The sequence below is a fragment of the Chelonoidis abingdonii genome, chromosome 22, assembly GCF_003597395.2.
Source record: "Chelonoidis abingdonii isolate Lonesome George chromosome 22, CheloAbing_2.0, whole genome shotgun sequence".
NCBI classification, from domain to species: domain Eukaryota; kingdom Metazoa; phylum Chordata; order Testudines; family Testudinidae; genus Chelonoidis; species Chelonoidis abingdonii.
Window position 1 is genome coordinate 20,847,483 of NC_133790.1, and position 22,839 is coordinate 20,870,321.

The window sequence follows — 22,839 nt, forward strand, 5'->3', positions numbered from 1 at the left end:
TGCCTACTTCGTATGTCTTATTGGGAGCTGAAATCTCTGCACCCAGAACTGAGGGAGGAAAAATCATGTATGGCACTACATTAGTTGTCCCATGCTGCAGAATAGCAGCCAAGTTCGCCATCAACTGGAGGAGTGGTTCAAAAGATTGCTAAGGGAAATGTTATGTAGAGGTGAAAGATTTTTAATTTAGATCTAGCCAAGATCATTATTAACTTAATACCATGAGATTGGTGTCCAGGTGCTTTTGTAAAATGCGTTAGTGGACGGATGTTCATATCATAAAAGCCAACATCTCAGTTTGTTTCCCTTTTGCACAGTCAGGTGAGAAGACAAGAATTGAATGAACACACACGTTTTTAGGTAATTTTAAGGAGCCTATCACTGTGGTGTTGACAATCGTAGGTCTGCTCCACTGGGGATAAGGTTGTGATGCATATCAGCAGCCTGGTTTAGGGAATCTTGCATACTTGCTATACATATTATTTGTTTTCAGAGCAGTCAACCCACTATGTTGCCATGAGTTGAATGGAAACTAGCCCATAGCAAAGATGAAACAATGGAATGTTACAGATTCTGAGTAAAAAGTGTGCAGCCTAGAGCAGAGTAATATGACTCCCCATATAGTTTCAGCTGCACCTTTGCTGCTGATCAGTGGGTCCTATACCTGCATCAAAAAAAAAAAATTCTGATAAGACTACTGTAAATTTCAGCTCAGTTCCCATCTAACAGCTCTGCAGAGCTGTGAAATCTTGTCTTGCCAGGTAACATGATGTAGCATGTGGCTTCCAGCCTTTCCACTGATGGATTAGCAGTAATCTAGTGTTATCTGTAAAACTGTGCAGCCCATACCTGCATGACAATAAATGTATGCTGCTTTAAAATAATCTCTGCCAAACTAAAGAAGTTTGTGGGATATTGCACTGACATGCTTAAAAGTGATAAGCATCCAATTTCCTAAACAGTAATCTCTTACAGGCTTTCATCATTAAGTTAACTCACAAAATAAACATCCTGAAGGAATAAGGGGAGTGGTACCCATGGAAATCATTGAAGGAATGAGGCTAAGCTGCAACAATAGAAGCATAAGCTCTTTGTTCCTGAATAGAAGACACGGTGATTTCATAATTAAATTTTACTTGAAGTGGGGAGATAATAGCAGCAAACCAATCTATGTTGAAACTACAATGTAAACTCAAACATATCCTGGGAGTGCTGTAGCTACTGGAACACTTTTAAGGAGAAGAGATCTGGAATGCAGTTGCTGAACAACCAGACTAAAGCACAGTGCGACGAAGACGGCTTCTTTGAATAGCTTGAGTTCTCTTCTGTCTCTCAGCAAAACTGTTTCCCAGTGTTTGCTTCAGTGCTGGCAGAACTGCCCTTTCAGCAGCTGGCAGTGGAGTTAAAATCAAACTGAAGATAAGAGTTGAAGAGAGGAATGATTGGTAATGTGATAATTTTAAATCACTTTCTCTTTACCAAGGTCTACTGGATTAGGGTCACCCTCCACATTAGTCACCCTAGTGATTCTACATGATGGATGGACTACCCTCTGCAGTGCTCTGTCTTACTGATTTAAATTTCTGTAGTAAGAACTCTCCCTAGCCTTCAGAGTGCTGCTTACATTGTTTTTCTAGTAAAGTGAGGAAGAGATGGCTTTTAGTACAGTTTCATGGGATGGGAGTGTGCATGGGGCCGTTCTGCTAGTGAGTACCCCTGTCACCATTAGGTGGCATAGCAGCTTTTTTGAATGGAGTCCTTCTGCTAGACATATTTCCCCATCTGTAAATGAAGGTATTGATACTGACCTTTGTAAAACGCTTTGAGATCAACAGATGAAAAGCGCTATGTGTGAGAGAGAGATTATTTTAAGTGTGAATGGCCTGAAAGTCCAAGTTCAGGATTCTGTTTTCCTGTAATACTGAGTGCATGAAGCTGGGTTTCTTCCTTTGCTTTGAGTAGCTGACATCACATGTTATAGGAAAGACTAGTCCTGTCTTCAGGGGTCTAATAAGCAGCTGAAGGAGGGACCTGATTTTTTTCAGTACAAAAAAACCCCCACAACTTACCTGTTTAATGAAAGAAGTGAGATCCTACAGTTTAACTTGCAGAAAAACCTTAATAAACACTGTTCACTTCAACTTTTAAAGGGACATAGCTGTATCTGTCACCTGTGTGTTTAAATAGTGTTTGTGTTGTGCTTGCAGCATCTGCATGAAAAGATGTATTAAGGGTGGAGAGGTTAGAATCTTTATTCCTCCTGTTATCTCACAGGTGGGGAACTTTAATTGGCTCTGTTATCTTGACAGCATCTTGGAATGGAGAAAGCCCATGCACAGGATGAATCCTGGGCTTGAGCTATTGTTTTCATAAAAGGGCTTGTATGACTTGTTTCTGTGTACTTTGAAGATGGCAATAATCATAGTCTAACCCAGTGATTTGTCTTTTCTTGTTCAAATGACTGGGTAAGATCAAAGTATTGCTTTCCTATTTCGCTTTCATGCAATCCTTAAGTAGAATACTGCTTTTAAATCCCATAGCAATCTAAAATTCAAATTGCTATGTGACCAATTCTTCAGTGGCAATGGAAAAGTTACATGTGTGTAATCTCATTATGGGTATAACGTGGCCTTCCATTCGGATCTTAGCAAATAATTCTGAGGTGGGAGCCAGAAAAGAATCTTAATCCATTCTTCCTTCAGGACTGCAGAGTCAACACAGCTAATGGGAGTAAAATGTTATTACCATACGACTCTGAAAATACAAAAGGAAGGTCTGAGTGAAGATGACGACTTGCTATTTTGCACAGTGGAACCACACCTTAATGTCCTGCCTCCTTGAGAGAGGTTTTTGTTGCCTCTAACTATAGGATGTTGCTGAGCTCTGTGATCCTTGAAGAAAAGTGAGTGTCCCTTGGGCCTACATCAGCATCAGATGTTGGACGAAAGCCACAGGAGGCAATACAGTTCCTATTGCCTGGGTGTAGAACTCTGTGAAAAGGGGGCTGGTAGTGTGGACATGCAAAAGCAACCCTCAAAGAATTAATGATTAAAACACTTTGTGCAGCTCCCTCTGTGGCTACAGTAGGGCACTGAAAATAAGCCAGATAGCTTGTAGTGACCTCTTCTGAAATCTGATTATCTCCTGACCAGGGCGTATGGATTGATCTTTAGGCAATCGGGACGCTAAGAAGTGGGGAGAGTTTTATGGCTGATGATGATGTTGAAGGTGAAAGATGGGGGGGATGGACTCAATAATAGGCTTGTTTTTAACTTCATGATGTAATAATTGCTAAAGGCATCACATGCTTGACTCAACAGCTATAGGTGTAACTAGCATGGCTTTTTCATGAAGTGTCTTAAATCTTTAAAGAAAGTAAAAGTACTTACCATTTCTTAGATGTACCTTTTAGCATTTTGGGTAATCGTGAAACTTCTTGATTCCTAAATGAAAAAATAATTGCAGATATGATACCTTGGCTACTTCACTCTGCAGCATAGTAGCAGAGCACTGATGGATTGTACTGGCCCTGTGTAAACTGGATTTGAAAATAATGTAATAAATCTTGCTGCATGTGAACATTGAACATAGAGAGTAGAAGAAGCTGCACCACAGCATCTGGACAGGGCAGTCATATGGAGTGACCCAGCTCGTGATAAGGTGCATTTTGATTGAATGGGCCCAGCTTAACGCAGCCAAATGCATGTCCTAGAAAGCAATTGCTCTGAAAAGGATTTAGGGGTCATGCAATTCAACATGGGGTCCCAGTGCAATCTTTGGATATATAAATGGGAGCAGTAACTAGGAATGCCTCTGCAAATGGCCTTGATGAGACATACTGGTATAGTTCTGGTGTCCATGAAATTGGAGTGCAGGTAGGAGCCACAAAAATGATTAGAGAGCTGGAGAAAATGTGAGATTTAAAGAGTTTAGCTTCTCAAAAAGACTGAAGTGACTTTATTACAGTGTATAAATACCAGGTACTAAAGGGCTCTTTAATTTAGCAGAGAAAGGCATAAGAACCAAAGGCTGGACGCTGAAGTCAGACAAATTTTGTAACAGAATGATTAACCACTGGAACCAGCTACCAAGGAAAGTGGTGGATTCTCCATGTGTTGATGCCTTTCTGGAAGACATGTTTTAGTCAAACAAGTTATTGGGTTCAATATAGGGCTAACATGGTGAAGTTTAATGGTCTCTGGTATTCAGATCAGGCTAGTTGATCTTTTGGTACCTTCTGAATCTGTGCCCCTTGTTAGCTGGCTGCTCCAAATGCTACTCTAACAGACCTATCCTTCTAGAGTCTAACCGGAGAACTGTTGTGGGAATAGAACAGGAGGTGGGTAAAAAGGTAAAGGAAATCTGTGTAACCCATGATTTTTTTTTTGTTGCCCTTGTAATCTCTTGTTCATCATCTAGATGGCAACAGTTCCTGCCCTGAAGAGCTTACAATGTATTTGTATACCACCTACTACAATATACCCATAAACCCAACTGGGGTCATAAACAGTACCGCAATATATAAAAATCATATCCCTTAAAATAAACATAAGCCTTCAAACAATATAGTCCCTCTGAATCTTTCAGAAATGGCAGGGTCTGACTTTCAGTTGGATTGAGTAGATTCTGTTAACCATGTGTCTCAACTCCTTCTAGGCTAATAGCTTAAATGAATGTAAGTGCTCTGAAAGAACCACCTGATAACCCTGTCTGCCTGCAGGGTTTATGGATACTTATCTCCAGTTAGGTTAGTGCTGTTAACAGCTGCGTGCAGTAGTCTTTTTATAATATAGGATTTGGCCCCTTGTGTGTAGATGTATATTAAGGCATATCATTTAAATCCTCTCAACTCACATTAACAGATCGCATTCTGGAAAGTTTGAGAGGGGTAGAGGTAGTTCAAAGATAACTTTCCCTTGTGATTTAAGGAAGGAAGCCATACAAAGTCAAAGCTCGCTAATGGCCTCTATCTAGGCACTTTGCATATGGGCTCTATTCTACAAATTCACGCCAATACAAAGCAGAAAGAGAACTAGTGAACTCTGCTAGAATCCAACACCCTAGCCTTGAACCATAACTCAGAACAGCTTACCCAATCTGGCTGGCTAGCAGATAGTCTTCAGGAATCCTTTTGTTCTTGTGGATGTCTTCCAGATATGATTTCAAATACATCAGCTGAAGGACAGAGAGGGGAAAATAACCTTTCTGCTTGCCTCTGAAAATCTAGTTCCTGTATCACCACAAACACTGTATTTTAAAAGCTGTGAATAAAGTAAACGGAGCTGGGGGGCAAAAGCCTCACCTCTTGTGCTTGCATGTGGTTGATGTTCCATAGCTGGTGAATGACAATCTCACACTCTTCCAGTGTAGGTGGTTTCCGGATATGGGAGGGGAGGACACTCACCAGGAAAGGGTTGGAGGAGGCTGGTGGTACCTGAGCTTGCTCAGATTTAATCTGGCATGGCAGTGAAAGGACTGGAGATGTAATTTTATCAGAGACTTTGTCCTCTCTAGAAAATTGACCACAATTAAGGAATAAAACACATGGGAAATGGATTAAATGTCTAAATATTTATTGTATTTACCTCACCAAAACATTTATTAAGACTCTCAAGAGTCAGGTATTCGGGAGGGATAGCTCAGTGGTTTGAGCATTGGCCTGCTAAACCCAAGGTTGTGAGCTCCATCCTTGAGGGGGCCGTTTAGGGAACTGGGGTAAAAAATCTTTCTGGAGATTATTCCTGCTTTGAGCAGGGGGTTGGACTAGATGACCTCCTGAGATCCCTTCCAATTCTACAATTATACTTATTTCACAAGTGGAAAATGAAGGAAACATGGCAGGGCCAGGAGTCTTAACTCTACAGGATCACATCCTTTGCTGTAGCTAAACTACTACTTTCTGTGTCCTCTGTCTAGAGTGGTACATGGCAGTACATTTACACCTGAGTTTTTCCTTTGAATTAATTAGCACTTCTGTCTATGCCCACTACAATACACAATGCCAACTAAATTGAAGACTTTATCCCCTAAGAGCTTCCTAAGTACCACAGCTAGAATCAGTTGCTCACTGTAATTTATTCCTAACCCTCCTAAATTTGTATTTGACATTACTTATATTTCTAAGATATGCAGGTGCATGTGCACCATCAGTGGGATTCACATGGTCAAAGACTCAAAAAAGAACACAACCTTACAACCCAGAAACCTCAAATGAGCTGCCTACAATTGCTGTATTCTGATAGTTTGCTCATACCTAGAAAGAACCTCCTCTTGTGGCTTCACCTTTGGACAGGGAGGCTCTGGTTCCCCTTGTACCACACTGACCACCTGTTCTTCTGTATTCAGTTTTTGCTTTTTGGGCTGGTCCATCTGCTGCCTGTCTGTCACTGAATACCTAGAGCCTGCAGCAGCTGTTAAACAAAATATGAAGGGGAGGGGGCATGTGTGCGCACGTATCACAGGCCAGAGACCTAACGGTTTGCAGATACAAGCTTTAAATAACCTGATCTCCACAGCAGTTCAGGGTATTCCATGCTCTCTTACGGCTTTATTTTGTGAGCAACTGAACAGTTTCATTGTAGTTTAGCTTATTTTAATCTTTTAACACTTAGTGTCAAGAAATCCTATTTTACTATGTTAGCACTAACAACCATAAATTGCCGCTACTCTGAAACCAACCATAAATTAGAAGCAGCCCAAATTTAGATTTAGCAACTCAGTCATAATGTAAAAGGGATTATAAATGCGTGTGCAAGCACACATGATCCAAGTAAGTGAAAAACAGGTATACTAGGACTCCTGATCATCAAGAGCCTTAAGAAGAGAGATTTAAAACAAATCTTAGAGGGATTCAGACTTTTACATTGTTTCCTGTTTCTATATCTAGGCCTAGATATTTTCATTTAATAATTTATCTTTAAGCTATCTTACCTGCTGAACTTTGCCTTGAAAGGAACTTGTCAGACAAGGTGGGAGTTAAATTATCACCTGCAAAGAAGCATAAGTGATGAATTGGGCATTATGATCATAGAACTGACCAGTGAAGAAGCTATATTATCCTCAGTTTAGAATAGGAAACACAGGTAAACTATTTATTTAAAGTCTGCAGAGCCAAGGCGCTCTACATGCAGGATTGTTGAGAGCAACCTGCAATGTAACTGTTTCTGCTTGGTTTAACCAGCAGGAGTGTTTTCTGCACTCAGCATGGAACACAATATGAGCACAAAGACCTGGATAAAATCACTGAAGATTGATCTGTAAAAGGGAGGGATGCTCTGGGGCAAGGTTAAGCAACTAGGAACATTGAAGACTGACTGCTGCTTATTGGTGGAGTTTGTCCACCCTTGGTCACAGTAGTTGGCTATTGCAAGGTGCTCCTGACTGCGCTTCTATACTAGGTAGTGGTGGCTCATCCAGTTCTTCGAGTGATTGCTCATATCCACTCTAGTAGGTGTGCGTGCCGCGCGTGCATGTTCGTCGGAAGACTTTTACTCTAGCAACTCCAGCGGGCCGGCAGGTCGCCCCCTAGAGTGGTGCCGCCATGGCGGGTAATATATACCCCTGCCGGCCCGCCCGCTCCTCAGTTCTTTCTTACCGCCGTGTCAGTCATTGGAACTGTGGAGCACGGCATAGCTGTCCTCCACATCCCTAGCTTCTCTTCGTTCATTGTTCTAGTTCTAGTGTTAGTTTTAATTATAGTTTACCTAGTATAGTATAGTTGTAGTTTATAGTTCTAGTGTATATAGTTAGCAGGTTCGGGGCGCTAGCCCTCTCCCGCGCCCGGCGCCGGGCTCATGCCTGGTTTGCCAGGGTTCAAACCGTGCTCAGCCTGTAAAAAGCTGATGCCCACCAGCGATCCCCACGACGCCTGCTTGAAGTGCCTGGAGGAATCGCACATATCCGAGAAGTGCCGCATTTGCAAGGCCTTCAGACCGAGGACCAAGAAGGAGCGAGACCAGCGCCTCAAGACGCTCCTGATGGAAACGGCACTTAACCCTGCGTCCTCGGCACCGAGTGCCGCTTCGGCTCCGGCACCGGATCTCTCCGGCGCCGCGAAAACGCCACGGCACCGCCTTTCTCCGGCACCGGCTCATGGGAAGAGGCCCTCGACGTCCTCTACCCCGGCTAAACAGCCCCGAAAGGAGCACCCGGCACCGACGCCGGCCGTGTTGGCCGTGCCAGGGACTTCGTCGACTCCGGGCCTGGCGGGTCCGTCGAGTCCGATCCCTCCCAGCTCCCCGCCAAGATCTGGGGTAGAGCTGATGGTCCCGTCCACGCCCGAGACCTTCTCGTCGGCCAGGGACCTCATCGCCTTAATGGAACCTGTGCTGCCCCAACCCCCGGCACCGCCGGTGCGGGTTCTACAATCAAAGGGCAAGCCTACACCGATGCGAGCACCGTCCCTGGACTCTCCGGCTCGGCACCGGTCAAGATCCCGGCACCGATCTCGATCCCGAGGGAGGTCTCGCTCACGGCGCCGCTCGCAGTCCCGGCACCGCTCTCCACGACGGCACCGGTCGTACTCACGGCGCAGGTCATCTTCGCGCTGGTCCCAATACTCCCGGCACCGTTCTGGCTCCAGCCACCGTTACAGGGACTCGAGGAGTCGTTCCCGCCATCGACGGTCCAGATCCCGGTCGACCTCCTGGCACCGAGCTGGTGGCAGGTCCCGATCTCGATCGCGGCGCCGGTATGGCTCACGGCACCGATCTCCGGCACCGAGGAGGTCTTCGCCGTCTGCAACGTGGGACCCATATCACTCCCGCTCGGCTCCACCATGGCCCTCTCGCCAAGGCTCTGTCTCTTCGCAGGCGGACAGTGCATACCTAGAAGCTGAAGGACCCGCCGCCCTCTTTTCCGAGAGTCAGCAGGAGCATGGTCCGCAGCATTGGGGCTTCTGGACCCCCTGGGCGTATCATCAAGCCCAGAGCCCTCAGCAAATTCTCCCACGATTGTTTGTCTCAGAGCACAGGGCTCCGGAGGCTACTTCTTCACGCCCTCCTCCATCCCCTGCGGAAGAGCGGTCGTCCCATCCTCCGGATGCTGAGCTCCCGCAGGAGTCAGAAGCAGTGCTCCAGTCAGAGCCGCCACCAGACCCGCTCCTGCCAGGTCTCTCCTCGTCGTCCTCCCCAGATGAGGTGGTGGCGGGGACGACATCCACCAGTCCCCCCCCGCTGGACCTCAGGGCACACCAGGATCTCCTCAGGCGTGTGGCACAAAATATGAACATCCAGGCTGAGGAGGTCTCAGAGATCGAGGACCCAGTCGTGAGCATACTCTCAGCGGATGCGCCCACTCATGTCGCCCTGCCCTTCATAAGGACCATCCAAGCCAATGCCACCACCATCTGGCAGTCACTGGCTTCCGTTCCCCCCGCTGCTCGGGGTGTGGAGCGTAAATACATGGTCCCTTCGAAGGGCTATGAGTACTTATATGTCCACCTGCCCCCGTGTTCCCTCGTCGTGCAATCTGTGAATGAGAGGGAACGCCATGGCCAACAAGCTCCGGCCCCCAAGTCTAAGGAGGCGAGACGTATGGACCTGCTGGGTCGCAAGGTCTATTCCGCAGGAGCACTGCAGGTGCGGGTCTCCAACCAGCAAGCTCTGCTCAGCCGCTACTCGTACAACACCTGGGTGGCGGCTGATAAATTTAAGGAACTCCTCCCACAAGACGCTCGTCAGGAGTTCGCCGCTCTCCTTGACGAGGGGGAAAAAGGTCGCATGCACTTCCCTACAGGCGGCTTTGAACGCAGCAGACTCGACCGCCAGAACTCTGGCCTCTGGAGTCACTATGCGTCGCATCTCGTGGCTTCAGGTCTCTGGCCTTCCTCCGGAACTCCAATATACCATCCAGGACCTTCTGTTTGAGGGCCAGGGCCTGTTTTTGGACAAGACTGACCCTCGGCTGCAAAGCCTCAAAGATAATAGGGTCATTATGCGTGCCCTAGGGATGCATATGCCGGTAACCCAGCATAGACCATTCAGGCCTCAGCAGCAGCACAGGCCTTACCCCCAACCCAGGCAAAGGCAGGACTTTGCCAGATGGCGAAATAGAAACGGCAGGTGCAGACAATCGGGTAACCAGGGGGGTCAAAGCCAAGGTCCCTCCAAGCCTTCCTCCGGGCCGAAGCCCTCATTTTGAAGATGCGCCCGAGGGCGCTGTACCTGTTCCTTCCACGGATCCATCTCCTCCCTTCTCCAACCGTCTTTCGTTCTTCCTCCCGGCGTGGTCCCAGCTTACTTCAGACCACTGGGTCCTCCGCACGCTGCGGCTTGGATACCACCTGCAGTTTGCTTCGTACTCCTCCGCGCCCCTCCCTCGTCTTTAGGGACCCCTCTCACGAGCAGATCCTCCTCCAGGAGGTGACAACGCTCCTCGACAAAGGGGCCATAGAGGAGTTCCAGAGAACGAGAAGGGCAGGGGGTTTACTCCGTTACTTTCTGATCCCAAGGCCAAGGGAGGTCTCAGACCCATCCTCGACCTACGGAGCTCAACAAATACCTTCAAGTTGAAGTTCCGCATGGTTTCTTGGGGACATTATTCCATCCTGATCCCGGAGACTGGTACGACCGCTCGACATGCAGGACGCTATTTCCATAAGCATCTTCCGCGCCATCGGAGGTTTTCGTCTTGTGCGCCGCACTATCAATCACGGTCCTCTCCGTTCGGTCTCAACGGCGAGAGTGTTTACCAAATGCATGGCGTAGTCGTCGCCTTTCTTCGTGCAGTCGTGTGCAGTGTTCCCACACTCGAGACTGGCTTATCCGGGGACTTCAGAGGACCGAGTCCTCGCGCATCGAATGGTCAGCCGTCTTTCTGAGTCTAGGCCTGATGCTCAACGCAGAGAAGTCCACTCTATCCTACTCAGAGGATAGAGTTTATCGGCGCGTTCTAGACTCCACCATAGCCAGGGCCGTTCTTCCTTGTCACAGTTTCAGGCTTTGACAGCATCATCACAGGCTGCAGGCAGCACCCTTAACTCCATAGCACTTGCCTGACATTTTGGGCCACATGGCGGCCTGCACATTTCGTTACGGTGCACGCTCGACTCCGTCCGGCCCTACAGTCCTGGCTCATCCCTCAGCGCTGTCCGGCCAGGCGTCCTTTAGATAGATTAACGATTCCCAGGACGTCTCCTCTCTCTCCAGTGGTGGTGGATCAGTCCGTCGTGTGTGCAGGGCTTCCGTTCCATCCGCCCCAGCCCTCGCTGTCCCGACGACGGACGCGTCGGACTGGGATGGGGAGCTCACCTAGGTACCGCGGACCCAGGGTCGCTGGTCTTCCCCGAACTCGCCCTCCATATCAACGTCGAGAATTGAGGGCGTCCGCCTTGCTTGTCAAGCGTTCCATCGGCAGATCCAGGGCTCTGTTTGGTTTTTATCGACAACACAACGGCGGTATACTATGTGAACAAGCAGGCGGAACGAGATCTCTCTTCTTTGCGGAGGGCCATGATTGTGGGACTTTTGATAGCCATCGGTTTAGTCACTTCCTTCTTTCCAGGGCTCGGAATACCCTGGCGGATCGTCTACAGCCGGTCCTTTTGCTCCAGAGTGGTCCCTTCGCCCGGATGTCGCCTTTGCGCTCTTCCGAAGGTGGGGGCATCCCCACATGGGCCTTTTTGCATCCGCAGGAACAGGAAGTACCGATGTTTTGCTTTTCAAGGTCGCGAGCCGGGCTCAGTGGCAGATGCCTTTCTGATTCCGTGGGTGACGCACCTCTTTTATGCGTTCTCCGTTCCCGTTGATCCAAGGTCCTTCTGAAGGTGCGCAGGGACAGGGCCGCTTGATTCTGATCGCTCCGGCATGGCCCTGGCAGCATTGTTCTCTCTGCTGCTGGACCTGTCGTGCGGACCCTGTACCTGCCCTTTACCTGGATCTGATCACGCAGACCACGGCGCTTTGTCACCCGGACCTCCAGTCGCTGCACCTTCAGCGTGGCTCCTGCATGGCTGACTAGGTCCGAGTTGCATTGGTCTTCCCAGTGAGGCAGGTACTTCTGGAAGTAGGAAGCCGTCTACGAGGGTGACATACGTAGCCAAATGGAAACGTTTTACGTGCTGGTGCCGGAGAGGCGCTTCCGCACCAATGTTTCCATCCCAATCGTCCTCGATTACCTTTGGTCGCTAAGCAGCAAGGCCTGGCGGTATCCTCTCTGGGTTCACTTAGCGGCTATCCTCCCTTCCACGGGAGCGACGGCCTCTGTCTTCTCACACCGATGGTGGTAGTTCTTAAAGGCTGGAGACGTCTTTACCCCAGTGCCGACCAGCCCTCTGGGATTCAACCTGGTATTGTCCCATCTTATGTCCCCCCTTTGAGCCGCTGGCTACGTGTTCCCTCCTCTACTTGTCCTGGAAGACAGCATTCCTGGTGGCCATCACTTCTGCTAGGCGCGTGTCAGAGCTGCGCGCTCGTGGTGGAGCCGTATACGGTGTTCCATCGGGACAAAGTACACTGAGGCGCACCTGCTTTCTCCAAGTTGTCTCGGCTTTCATGTACCCAGGACAGTATTCTTTCCGAAACCTCATTCGTCTCACAGGGAGCAGATTCACTCCTTAGACTGCGTAGGGCGCTTGCTTTTTATATAGAATGGACCAAACGTTCCGTAATCCACCACAACTTTTTGTCGCCGTAGCTGAGCGAGTTAGGGGTTGCCAGTCTCCTCACAGAGGATTCTCGTGGGTGATGTCTGTTACAGGCGTGTTACGACCTGGCCGTCTCCTTCGGGCCATGTAACTGCGCACTCTACTAGAGCCAGGCATCATGACGGCGTTCCTTGCGCGAGTACCATCAGGAATCTGCAGGCAGCGACTGGTCTCTGTGCACACCTTTGCTACCCATTGCCCTGGTCCAGCAGTCCAGGGATGCCGGCTTTCGGTTCTGCGTGTTGCGCACTGTGACCTCTCCGACCCCACCGCCTAGGTAAGGCTTGGGAACTACTGGATGGATATGAGAATCACTCAAGAAGAAAAGAAGTTACTCACCTTTGTAACTGTTGTTCTTCGAGATGTGTTGCTCATATCCATTCCGACCCGCCTTCTTCTGTCGGAGTAGCCGGCAAGAAGGAACTGAGGAGCGGGCGGGCCGGCAGGGGTTATTTACTCCGCATGGGGGCACTCTAGGGGGCGACCTGCCGGCCCGCTGGAGTTGCTAGGGTAAAAGTCTTCCGACGAACGTGCACGCGCGGCGCATACACCTACTGGAATGTATATGAGCAACACATCTCGAAGAACAACAGTTACAAAGGTGAGTAACCGTGTTTTATCTGCAGTTAACTTAGAGGCTGCAGCCTTTCTTTACTAAAGCTGATCTCACTATGATCACCCATCTCTTTTGTCCTCTCTCATCTGGACAACTTCCATTTACTACTTTGGCATACCTTGGAAGGCAGAATGTGAGATATCCTATCTGCTTATGTGTGAATCAGCAGGAGCATATTAACGTGCAGTGAAATATATCAGTCTCCATCTGCTTCTGAATGAAGTTCAACGTGTTTTAATCTATAAAGGTTCAGTACAATGATTTTCTAGTCGTGGGTCCAGCATTTAAAGTCCTCCAGATGAATGTTGAAGGACTGTCTGCTGCCAAGCAGGAACTTATTGGTGTTCTGGCAAAGGATGTTCTAGCTGACATTTGTGTACAAGAAAATCTCATCATGCTGAATGATGCACACTGGTTTAAGATTACTGGTTTCAATGTTGTCACAGTCTTCATGCAAAACATGGTCGAGTCACGTACACCCATAGTGATATATCAGATGTTGTCCATGTTGAATAATCACCTTTTCGTGACACAAAGTCAGTGGGTTTCAAATCACAAATGTATAAGCCACTGCATGAAACATGGACTTCACATGTTCTCCCAAGGCTTAAGCATGCGGATGTGTATGTTGGCGACTTTAACAGTCATCTCAGCAAGTGGGGTTATGCAACTGCAGACCCAAACGGTGAACAATTGTTGGAGTGGGCAACAAATAATGCTCTCGCACCAGTCCATGATCCTAAGCAGTATGGTATCTTCCATTCAACATGCTGGAATAGGGAATACTGCCCAGACCTTGCTGGGTCACATCATTTGCCAGTCACCCATTAGCCACTGGCATGTACTGTACTTAATGATTTTCCAGATAGCCAACGCTGTCCTCCATTGATTCAGATGGGAATGCGTCTTCCATCTGCCAACTATAAGGAGTGTACCAAAGCTTATATGGAACTTCCGGAAGGCACACTGGGGCTCCTTTACAGAGTACTTAGAATGAAGCGTCATAACCATCTCCAAGGAAGATGCAAACCATTGTTTCTGTTGTGTACTTTTTAAAGCTGCAAGTGCAACAATTCCACATGGCTTCCAACCAGCATACATTCCATGTTTGAATGAGGATTGTGCAGACTTGCTGATGCAGTTTGAGCAGTCAGGTGATCCGGAGATTGCAGACCATTTTACAGAATCACTGGATGCCATTCACTGGACTCAAAGAGAGGAAGCGACAGCGGTGCTTGACTTTACATGGTCAAGTTGGAAGAGCTCTGGAGTTTAATTCGTTGACAAGGTGCGGCTCAAATGCCCATGTACACAAAGCAGGCCCGCAGTTACTCCAAACCAGATCACCAGTCTTCTGTTGAAAGTTGCCAAAGCTCCTGTTGACAGAGTTGTCAAATGCCAGGTACATGATGAAAGGCAACATTTCCTAAGAAGTAATCCTGCTGATAGTAGGATGGAGCCATTCACTAGTCTGGAATTAAATGAAGTGCTAAATGATTTAAAAACTGGTTCAGCTCCTGCATATGATAGATTGCACCTGAATTCATGAAAACTTCTGGGTCCTCACACTCAGGAATGGTTTGTTCAGGTTTCCAACAGACTTCTGCGGGAATTAAGGCTGCCTAGAATCTGGCGCCAAGTGAACATCATTGCCTTGCTGTAACCTGGGAAAGATCCACACTTGCCTTCAAACTATGGACCAATTTCACTTCTGAGCATCTGTTTTAAGGTGCTTGAGTGTCTGATTTCACAAAGAAGGCATATGTGGAAGGCATGCTGGGACTAGAGCAAGCTGTTTTTGCTGTGGTAATGGTACATGTGATCAAGTGCTGGCACTTACAACATTAATCGAAAATGGCTTCCAACATCAGCTGAAGACTTCATTTTTTCTTGAACTGACTGCGGCATACAATATGGTTTGCACATTGGCCTTTTGGTGAAATTGCCCAGAACTAAGCCAAGTTGGTTTGTATGTGCAAAGGCTCTGTTTTTGAGAAATCACCATTTCCATGTGCATACTGGTAACAGAATAAGTACTTGGAGGCACCAGAAGAATGGCCTCCCGCAAGGAACAGTATTATCTCCAACATTATTCAACTTATATTTGAATGACCTACCATATACCAACTCTCGCAAGTTTGTTTATGCAGGCAACATATGCCTTGGCACCCAGTCACACTCCTTTGACATACTTGAAAATGTTTTCAATGCAAATATGGTGGCTATGGCCAATTATTGTAATTGGTGGCACCTGATACCAAGTGGAAGTAAGACTGTGTTAAGTTTATTCCACTTACATTATGCACAAGTGGGCAGACAGCTGAATATAGTTCTCAACAGCCAGCAAATAAAGCATGATTCACACCCAATTCATCTAGGTGTCATGTTGGATAGAATTCTCATATATCAAGATCATCTTACAAAGACCGCAACTAAGGTCAAAATGTGCATCAACCTGCTCGGAAAGTTGGCTGGAACAACATGAGGTGCTCAGGCCCAAACATTACAAATGTCAGCCTTGGCACTCTGTTACTTAGCAGTGGAGTACTTCACTCCAGTATGGGCTCACTTGTCTCACACAAAGATGATCAACATACAACTTAATTCTACTATGCGTATTATTTCAGGCACACTTAAATCTTCTCCTCTACCATGGTTACTGGTTCTCTGCAATATTGCTCCACCCAGTTTTCACAGAGAGGAAAGTGTAGTAAAGCTCATGATGAAATAGTGTGATATACCATAACTACCATTAACTAAAGACTTGTTTAATTCACCACATGGCCATCTGCCCTCATCGCGCCCGCTGTGTATATGTTTACTGGGTGAAGGATTTACGATAGAGGACATGTGGTAAGTTTCATAATCCTTAGAGAAAGTGACAAATAATTATCTTGTCTCATACTCCAATCAATGTCAAGTCTGGGTTTGATGTACCTCAAAGGCAATGGAGCCTTCTCCACTGGTTTGGTACCCGACATGAAATTTGTGCTGCAGCAGAATTTCGATGACATTTTAGAGACAGTCCACTATGTCAACGTTGGCAGCCACAAACCATGGTACACATTGTTGAGGACTGCAAAATGACTCAACTTCCTGGAGGTCTTTGTTCCTTGAACATTGTTGATAAGAATGCTGTGGCTTGACTTGTCCAAATTGCATACAGCAAATAAATAATCTATAAAGTGAAACATGCGCTGGGACCCAGCTATTTCCACAAGTGCTTCTTTCCCTACAAACCACCATAGTAACTGAGGTAAGCTAAGGTACTTTCACTGACATCCTAGATATGCGGTGTTGAGGACATGTGGCGGGATATTTTTATGGGCACGGTTCCTAACTGCAGAACTTGCTTCCTCTAGCAATCTGCCAGAGTGAGTACTGACCTTCAGAGCATAGCGCAAGTGCATAGTGTATTTTAGGTTGAACATTTGATTATGCATCATCTCTGCTAAGGCTTTTCTTATGATAGGTTGTGGAGATACTGATCCTTTCAGTCGTCTGGCATGACAGAGGCATAAAAGTAAAATATTTAACTCTCCAAAAGGATCTGAACTTTGACCTTGCATATCAGTAAAGTTAATGGACTGCATATAGATTTGCCTCATGGTGAAAGATTGGTGCCAACCCCCAAACATTCTAAAGTTGTAAGTCAAGCCCTAACGTATCATGAGATTTTGCAAAATAATAAACCAGGGCTTCTTTTTATTTCCCTTCTGGTTTCTGAGTTTGTATGGATCCGGTTTACAAGCTGTTCTCAAGAGCTATACAGGTTAGAAATTTTTTTAATGAAACCAACATTATCATGTACTTACCATTCCAAAAGCCAAAGCTTTAACGGAAAAAACTATTGTGAGATACATTCAGTGAATGTTTGTACTTGTAAAAGCTTTGCCAATGTAACAATATTGTCCAATCTCTCTTGGTATAGATGCAACTTATACCAGCCATACAGTGCTTTTGCTAGTATATCTAATAAATATTTGGCGAGCAAAATAAATTATACTGCCAAAAAATGTTTGCCAGTATCACTGTATCTACAGCAGGGCTTTTATTGTATAAAGGTGTTGCCACCTCCTAACCCTCTTCTGTCACCCCCTCAACCCCAATCACATTCAACTGCTCTTGCTATACAGGCAAAAGTTTCTAGTACAGAGGGGTCCTTCGGGCCTTAACTGTAGAATAATGAGAATGGAAGAGCATTATAGTGCAGGCAAGTACTGTCTCTAAGGTTCTCATGGCTCACCAATATGCTTCCTAGCTGACCTAATCCACTCAGATTGTAACCTGTCAATCATGTCAACCTAAGTGTTGGTTTAGGGCAGACAACTCACATTTCAATCAGAATAATGAAACTCAGGCTATACTTAGCTATTCCATTTTCCCCTACAGATCCATGAAAACTGAATTCTGACATGAAAGCAGCAAGATTGTGTTCACTGTATGTAGTCTTCAGTCTCCAGAGAGCTACAACATTTCTGCATTGCAGAGGGGAGGTGACACTTCCAAGATTCTCTCTCAGGACTGGGAAATGGACAAAGCACCAAGGCTAAATGTCTATTAATAAAATTAATGAGGGGAGACAAAGGGACTCCTAGGGGATAAGACACTTACTAGATCATCCTACTTCTAGAACAGTAAAAAGTGTAGCCTACCTTTTATCTGCAGCGACTGATTCATTATGAGTTTATAATGAAGCTCTGTAATCAAATGAGAACACCATTTAGTTTGAACTCTTTCCATCCCCCCTTAACTTCCCTTTTCACATTATAGAGTAAAGCTAAGCTTGTCCCTAGAGAATGTCACTCATATCAGCTTTCAACATTTCTGACAGACGGAACATTTTTTCATTTAAAAATGTACAATAAACATATTGGCTCAAAGGGTGAGGGAGTAACTGTAATGTAAAACCTAAGAGTGGATATTATTTAAATAATATTGGGAAGGGAGCAAAAATTGAAAGTAGAATTAAAGAAGACAAATTATTTCAGTAGTTTTAAGACAAGTATGCACGCAGAAGTATAACATAACTCGGGTCACACTGAATGAAACTAGTTTGTGTATTCTGCACTATGAACAAGGATTTATTACTAGCCCAAACCTTTAGCTCAGGGGTGGGCAAACTTTTTGGCCCGAGGGCCACATCTGAGCATAGAAATTGTACGGCGGGCCATGAATGCTCATGAAATTGGGGTTGGGGTGTGGGAGGGGCTGGGGCCAGAAATGAGTTCAGACTGTAGGAGGGGGCTCTCGGCTGGGGAGGGATGCAGGGGGGTGAGGGCTCTGGCTGTGGATGAGAGGTCTGGGGTGTAGGAGGGTGCTCTGGGCTGGGACCAAGGGGTTTGGAGGGCAGGAGGAGGGGATCAGGGCAGGGGGTTGGGGCGTGAAGGGGATAGCGCAGGGTTGCAGGCTCCAGGTACTGCTTACCTCAAGCAGCTCCCAGAAGCAGCAGCAGCATGTCCCCCCTCCTGCTCCTACATGGAGGGGCGGCCAGGCAGCTCTGCTGCCCCAGCTGCAGGCACTGCCCCCACAGCTCCCATGGGCCGGGAACCACACCCCATAGGAGCTGCAGGGGCAGCACTTGGGGGTGGGGGCAGTGTGTGGAGCAGAGCCCCCTGGCTGACCCTATGCATAGGAGTCAAAGGGGGGACATGCTGCTGCTTTCAGGAGCCACCAGAGTGGGGAAAGCCCCAGATTCTGCTCCCCAGCATCCAAGAGCCAGATTAAAACAGCTGGTGGGCCGGATGCAGCCCATAGTTTGCCCACCCCTGATCTAGCTACTTTGACCTCTAAAGAATTTACTGACATTGCCATGAATGTAAAGTAATTTTTGGTTGTCCAGGTACAACAAGCTTTGAACTGTTTTGTTGATTTTCCCATGGTTGTAAACCTCTTGTAAACCAGCTGTGCTCTATATTAACAAGTCTGACATACTGATGCTTTTTCCTACATCTCTTATTGACAATATACCCCAACCCTGATCTGGAGAAACAATCAATAAGACAGAGGGCACATTCTCCCTTCAAAGATTCAGTTGACAGCTTCTCTCAAGGATGACAGGAATGCTGATTTAAATGGTATTTTTGTAAAGTTGTCATAGTATAATTCCTCAATCTGAACTTTAGAGTTCAAATATGAGGTACTAGCATAAATTCCTCTAAGCTTAATTACCAGCTTAGATCTGATAGCGCTGCCACCAGCCAGATTCCAGTGTCTGGTGCACTCTGGTCTCCCCAAAACCTTCCCTGGGGGACCCCAAGACTCAGATGCCCTGCCTCTACACCAAAGGGAAATAACCCACTTCCCTTCTCCCTCTTTACCTCCTCCTCCTTTTCCCTCCCACCAATTCCCTGGTGAGCTGCAGGCTCAATCCCCCTTGAGTCCCCACTAGGAAAAAATCCAACAGGTCTTAAAAAGAAAGCTTTCTATAAAAAGAAAGAAAAAGAATAAAAATGGTCTCTGTATCAAGATGACAATATATAGGGTCAATTGCTTAAAAAAACATGAATAAACAGCCTTATTCAAAAAGAAATACAATTTAAAACATTCCAGCAACTACACATATGTAAATACAAAAAAAAAATATAAGCCTATTGTTTTTCTACCATTTTACTCACAACTTGGAGAACAGAAAGATTAGAAAGAGGCTGAAAGGTAGGAGATCCTCTCTCAGAGCCGAGAGAGCACTAGACCTGAACAAAGAACCCGCACCCAAAAACTTCCCTCCCTGAGCTTTGAAAAATCCGGTTTCCTGATTGGTCCTCTGGTCAGGTGTTTGGTTCCCTTTGTTAACCCTTTACAGGCAAAAGAAACATTAACCCTTAGCTATCTGTTTATGACAAAAGTCAACACTTGTCCAGTAGAAACTAAACTTGCGATCACACCAGCTCATTTCAGATGTACTACTATGTATCTATCCCCCAGTAAACTGAAGTGGTGGCCTACTAGCTGTGAAAGACTATTTCATTGCCTTTCCCCAAGCTATCCAGTCGCCTATGCATTTTCAAGCTTTGGAGTCAGTAACTGACCAGATTTGTCTTTGAGCTTTTGTTAGCCTCACAGTCAAAATCATTAGAATTCCCTTCTTATATCCTTTGTTATAGTCTAAGTGTTAGAAAATATTTCCTAACAATTTCAAAACAAAATTCTTATGAAAAGCACAAGGAATGGAAGGCCTAAGCAAATGGCATCAGGGACCTCTTTAAAGAGATGACATGGAAGAAGAAATGTGGGGGTATAAAAGCAAAGTTTTGCAGAAGCAAAACCTACATTCATTGTAATTAATTCACAAATGAGCATGTTTGAGGAAAAAGAGATCAAAGATGACTCAACTTGGAGTGACAACTCTCCCATCTCTCATCTAGTGCTTTCAGAATCTATATAAAGTTGTACATGGAAAGTCACCTCACCTTTGTTTTCTCTTTTGAGATACTCAATTTCCTCATGAAGCTTCATTAGGGTCTCAGCATGCTGCTGCTGTAGGAACTTCAGGCTTCTCTCCAAATCCATGACTAGGTTATGTGGGTCTTTTTTCCAGGCTTCAACAGATTGGGACTGAGAATGAAGCTGAGGTCCCTGGTTATTCTGGATGCCAAGTTGAAGACTGCTTGATTTATCCAGTCGTCCTACTCTTGACCACTGTGGTAGGTTCCCCAGTGAAGGGAAACTGGTATTATTCATCTTCAAAGGTCCTGATACGAAAGTTGTTTTCAGGCTAGGGTTACGTGGGCAGCCTACAGCTTCTCAGTAAAGTAGCTGAGGAAATGCCACTGAAGTCGAACAAGGGTCAATGACCATGTTTAATGTGCTTCAGTCTCTATGAGGTCTGGCCCTGTATGTGCCTTGTACCCCTGGCATGCAAATGTGTCTTCACTATGGCATCATGGGTTTGGGGGGGTGTCTCCTCAGGACTTCGCTCTGAGAGCGGGGCTTGTGTTCACTGTCTCTGACAGAGGAGGTGGACTATGGCTCTGTGTACCTTTGCTTGGGCCTCTACTCTATGTAACTTGCCCTCACAGGAGAATGGGGATGGGGCAGGTATCACTACCCAAAGCCTCCTCACGGTCACCAGCCATTCCTGCACATGGCCCTCAAATTTACAACTGCCAACCTAGAATGGGGGGAGGAGAGAACAAGAATGTGAGCTTAGTCAGCAGGCTAGAATTGGAACCCCCCCTTCGCACCACACACACACACACCCAGCTCAGACACCTCCTTCCCCCTCCCTTCTCAGCCCACCACACACCCTGGACCCAGCCATTCACACACACACACCCTGGGCTCAGCCCCTCCCCTACACACACACATCCTGGGCCCAGGCCCCCCTCCTCTTTGGGCTCAGCCCCCCTACACACACCATGGGCTCAGCCACGCCCCCCCCCATCCTGGCTTGAGCCGCCCCCATCCAGACAAACACGCCCTGGGCGCAGCCACGCCTCTACTCCCCCACGCTAAGGCTCAAACACCCCCGCCCGCCACCTCAGCCAGCCCCGCACCTGTAGCCCCAGGTTCCAACCCACCAGCTCCTCCCCCAAGCCCGCTGGTGGACGTAGCCTCCCCTCACCCTCTCCACGCGGCCCGGGCTCCTCTCTCCGCTCCGCTCGCCTCAGGGCCGGCGCCTGCTGTCAACGTTCCCATGGAGACCGGCGCACTCCACAGCGCCGGCCCGCGCATCGCCACTCTCAGAATGGTCTCGTCCGGGGGGGCGGGGGCGCTGGGTGGTATCACCCACCTGGGACGAGGCAGGCACTGGGCTCCTCCTGCCGAACGGCGGCTCGGCCCGTTGGGGCGAGGGGGGCGCGGTGGTAGCTGGCGCTGCCCCCCCCCCTCCGGAAGCAAAGCACGCGCATGGAGCGGGGAGGCGGCCCGCACACGGTCTGCACGGAGAGCCTGCCCGCCCCCTGCCGGAGCAGGGTCCCCGTGCAAGGCAGCAGGCGGGGCCCGGTCCTAGCTGTTCAGACAGACCGAGGCTTTGAACTGGCACTCGGGACCTGGGGCTTGAGGAGCAGGGAGGCGAGGGGCTGCTAGCAGAAGCCCTGCTCAGCACGTGGCATGGGGACACTACCCCCTGCACTGCCAGGGGAAGGGCCTAGCAGCACTTGGGCACTAATGCACCATAGCACATACATCCTGTTAGCAGAGACTCTAAAGCCAGAAGGGATCAGCAAGATCTAGTGTGACCTCCTGCACATTGCAAGCCACAGAACCTCCCCCATCCATTCCTGTAGCAGTCCCATAACCTCTGGCAGAGTAACTTAGTCCTCAAATCTTGATTTAATGACTTAAAGTTACAAGAGACTCTAATAAGTTCAAACTAGCAAAGGAACCACCCTGCAAAGGAAAGTTTACAAAAAAAAACTCCAGGCTGTCTACCACTCTGACTTGGGAAAAAAAATTCCTTCCCCATCCCACAGTACGATCAGTTAGAATCTGATGATAGGGGCTACAGCCACCAGCCAGACACCTGGGAAATAATTCTCTGTAGTAAATCAGAGCCTTCCCCTGGTCTATGGCAATAGGAGATATTTGCTAATAGCAGTTGCAGATAGTCTTGTGCCATTATAGGCAATCTCCTCCTACC

General features: G+C 47.3%; 1 protein-coding gene across 1 annotated transcript; it reads right to left on the reverse strand.

The window, feature by feature from the left end:
- Window positions 1-1,117: 1,117 nt before the first annotated feature.
- Window positions 1,118-22,083, reverse strand: LOC116837105 (coiled-coil domain-containing protein 74B). The gene is made up of 9 exons (XM_032801277.2): window positions 21,823-22,083; window positions 20,669-21,369; window positions 17,915-17,959; window positions 6,931-6,987; window positions 6,254-6,410; window positions 5,303-5,510; window positions 5,093-5,175; window positions 3,390-3,443; window positions 1,118-1,413 (listed from the first exon to the last, which is right to left on the reverse strand). Exons 2-9 carry the CDS (start codon window positions 20,937-20,939, stop codon window positions 1,275-1,277), a joined length of 1,014 nt encoding a protein of 337 aa, XP_032657168.1. The 5' UTR covers window positions 20,940-21,369; window positions 21,823-22,083; the 3' UTR covers window positions 1,118-1,274.
- Window positions 22,084-22,839: the final 756 nt, after the last annotated feature.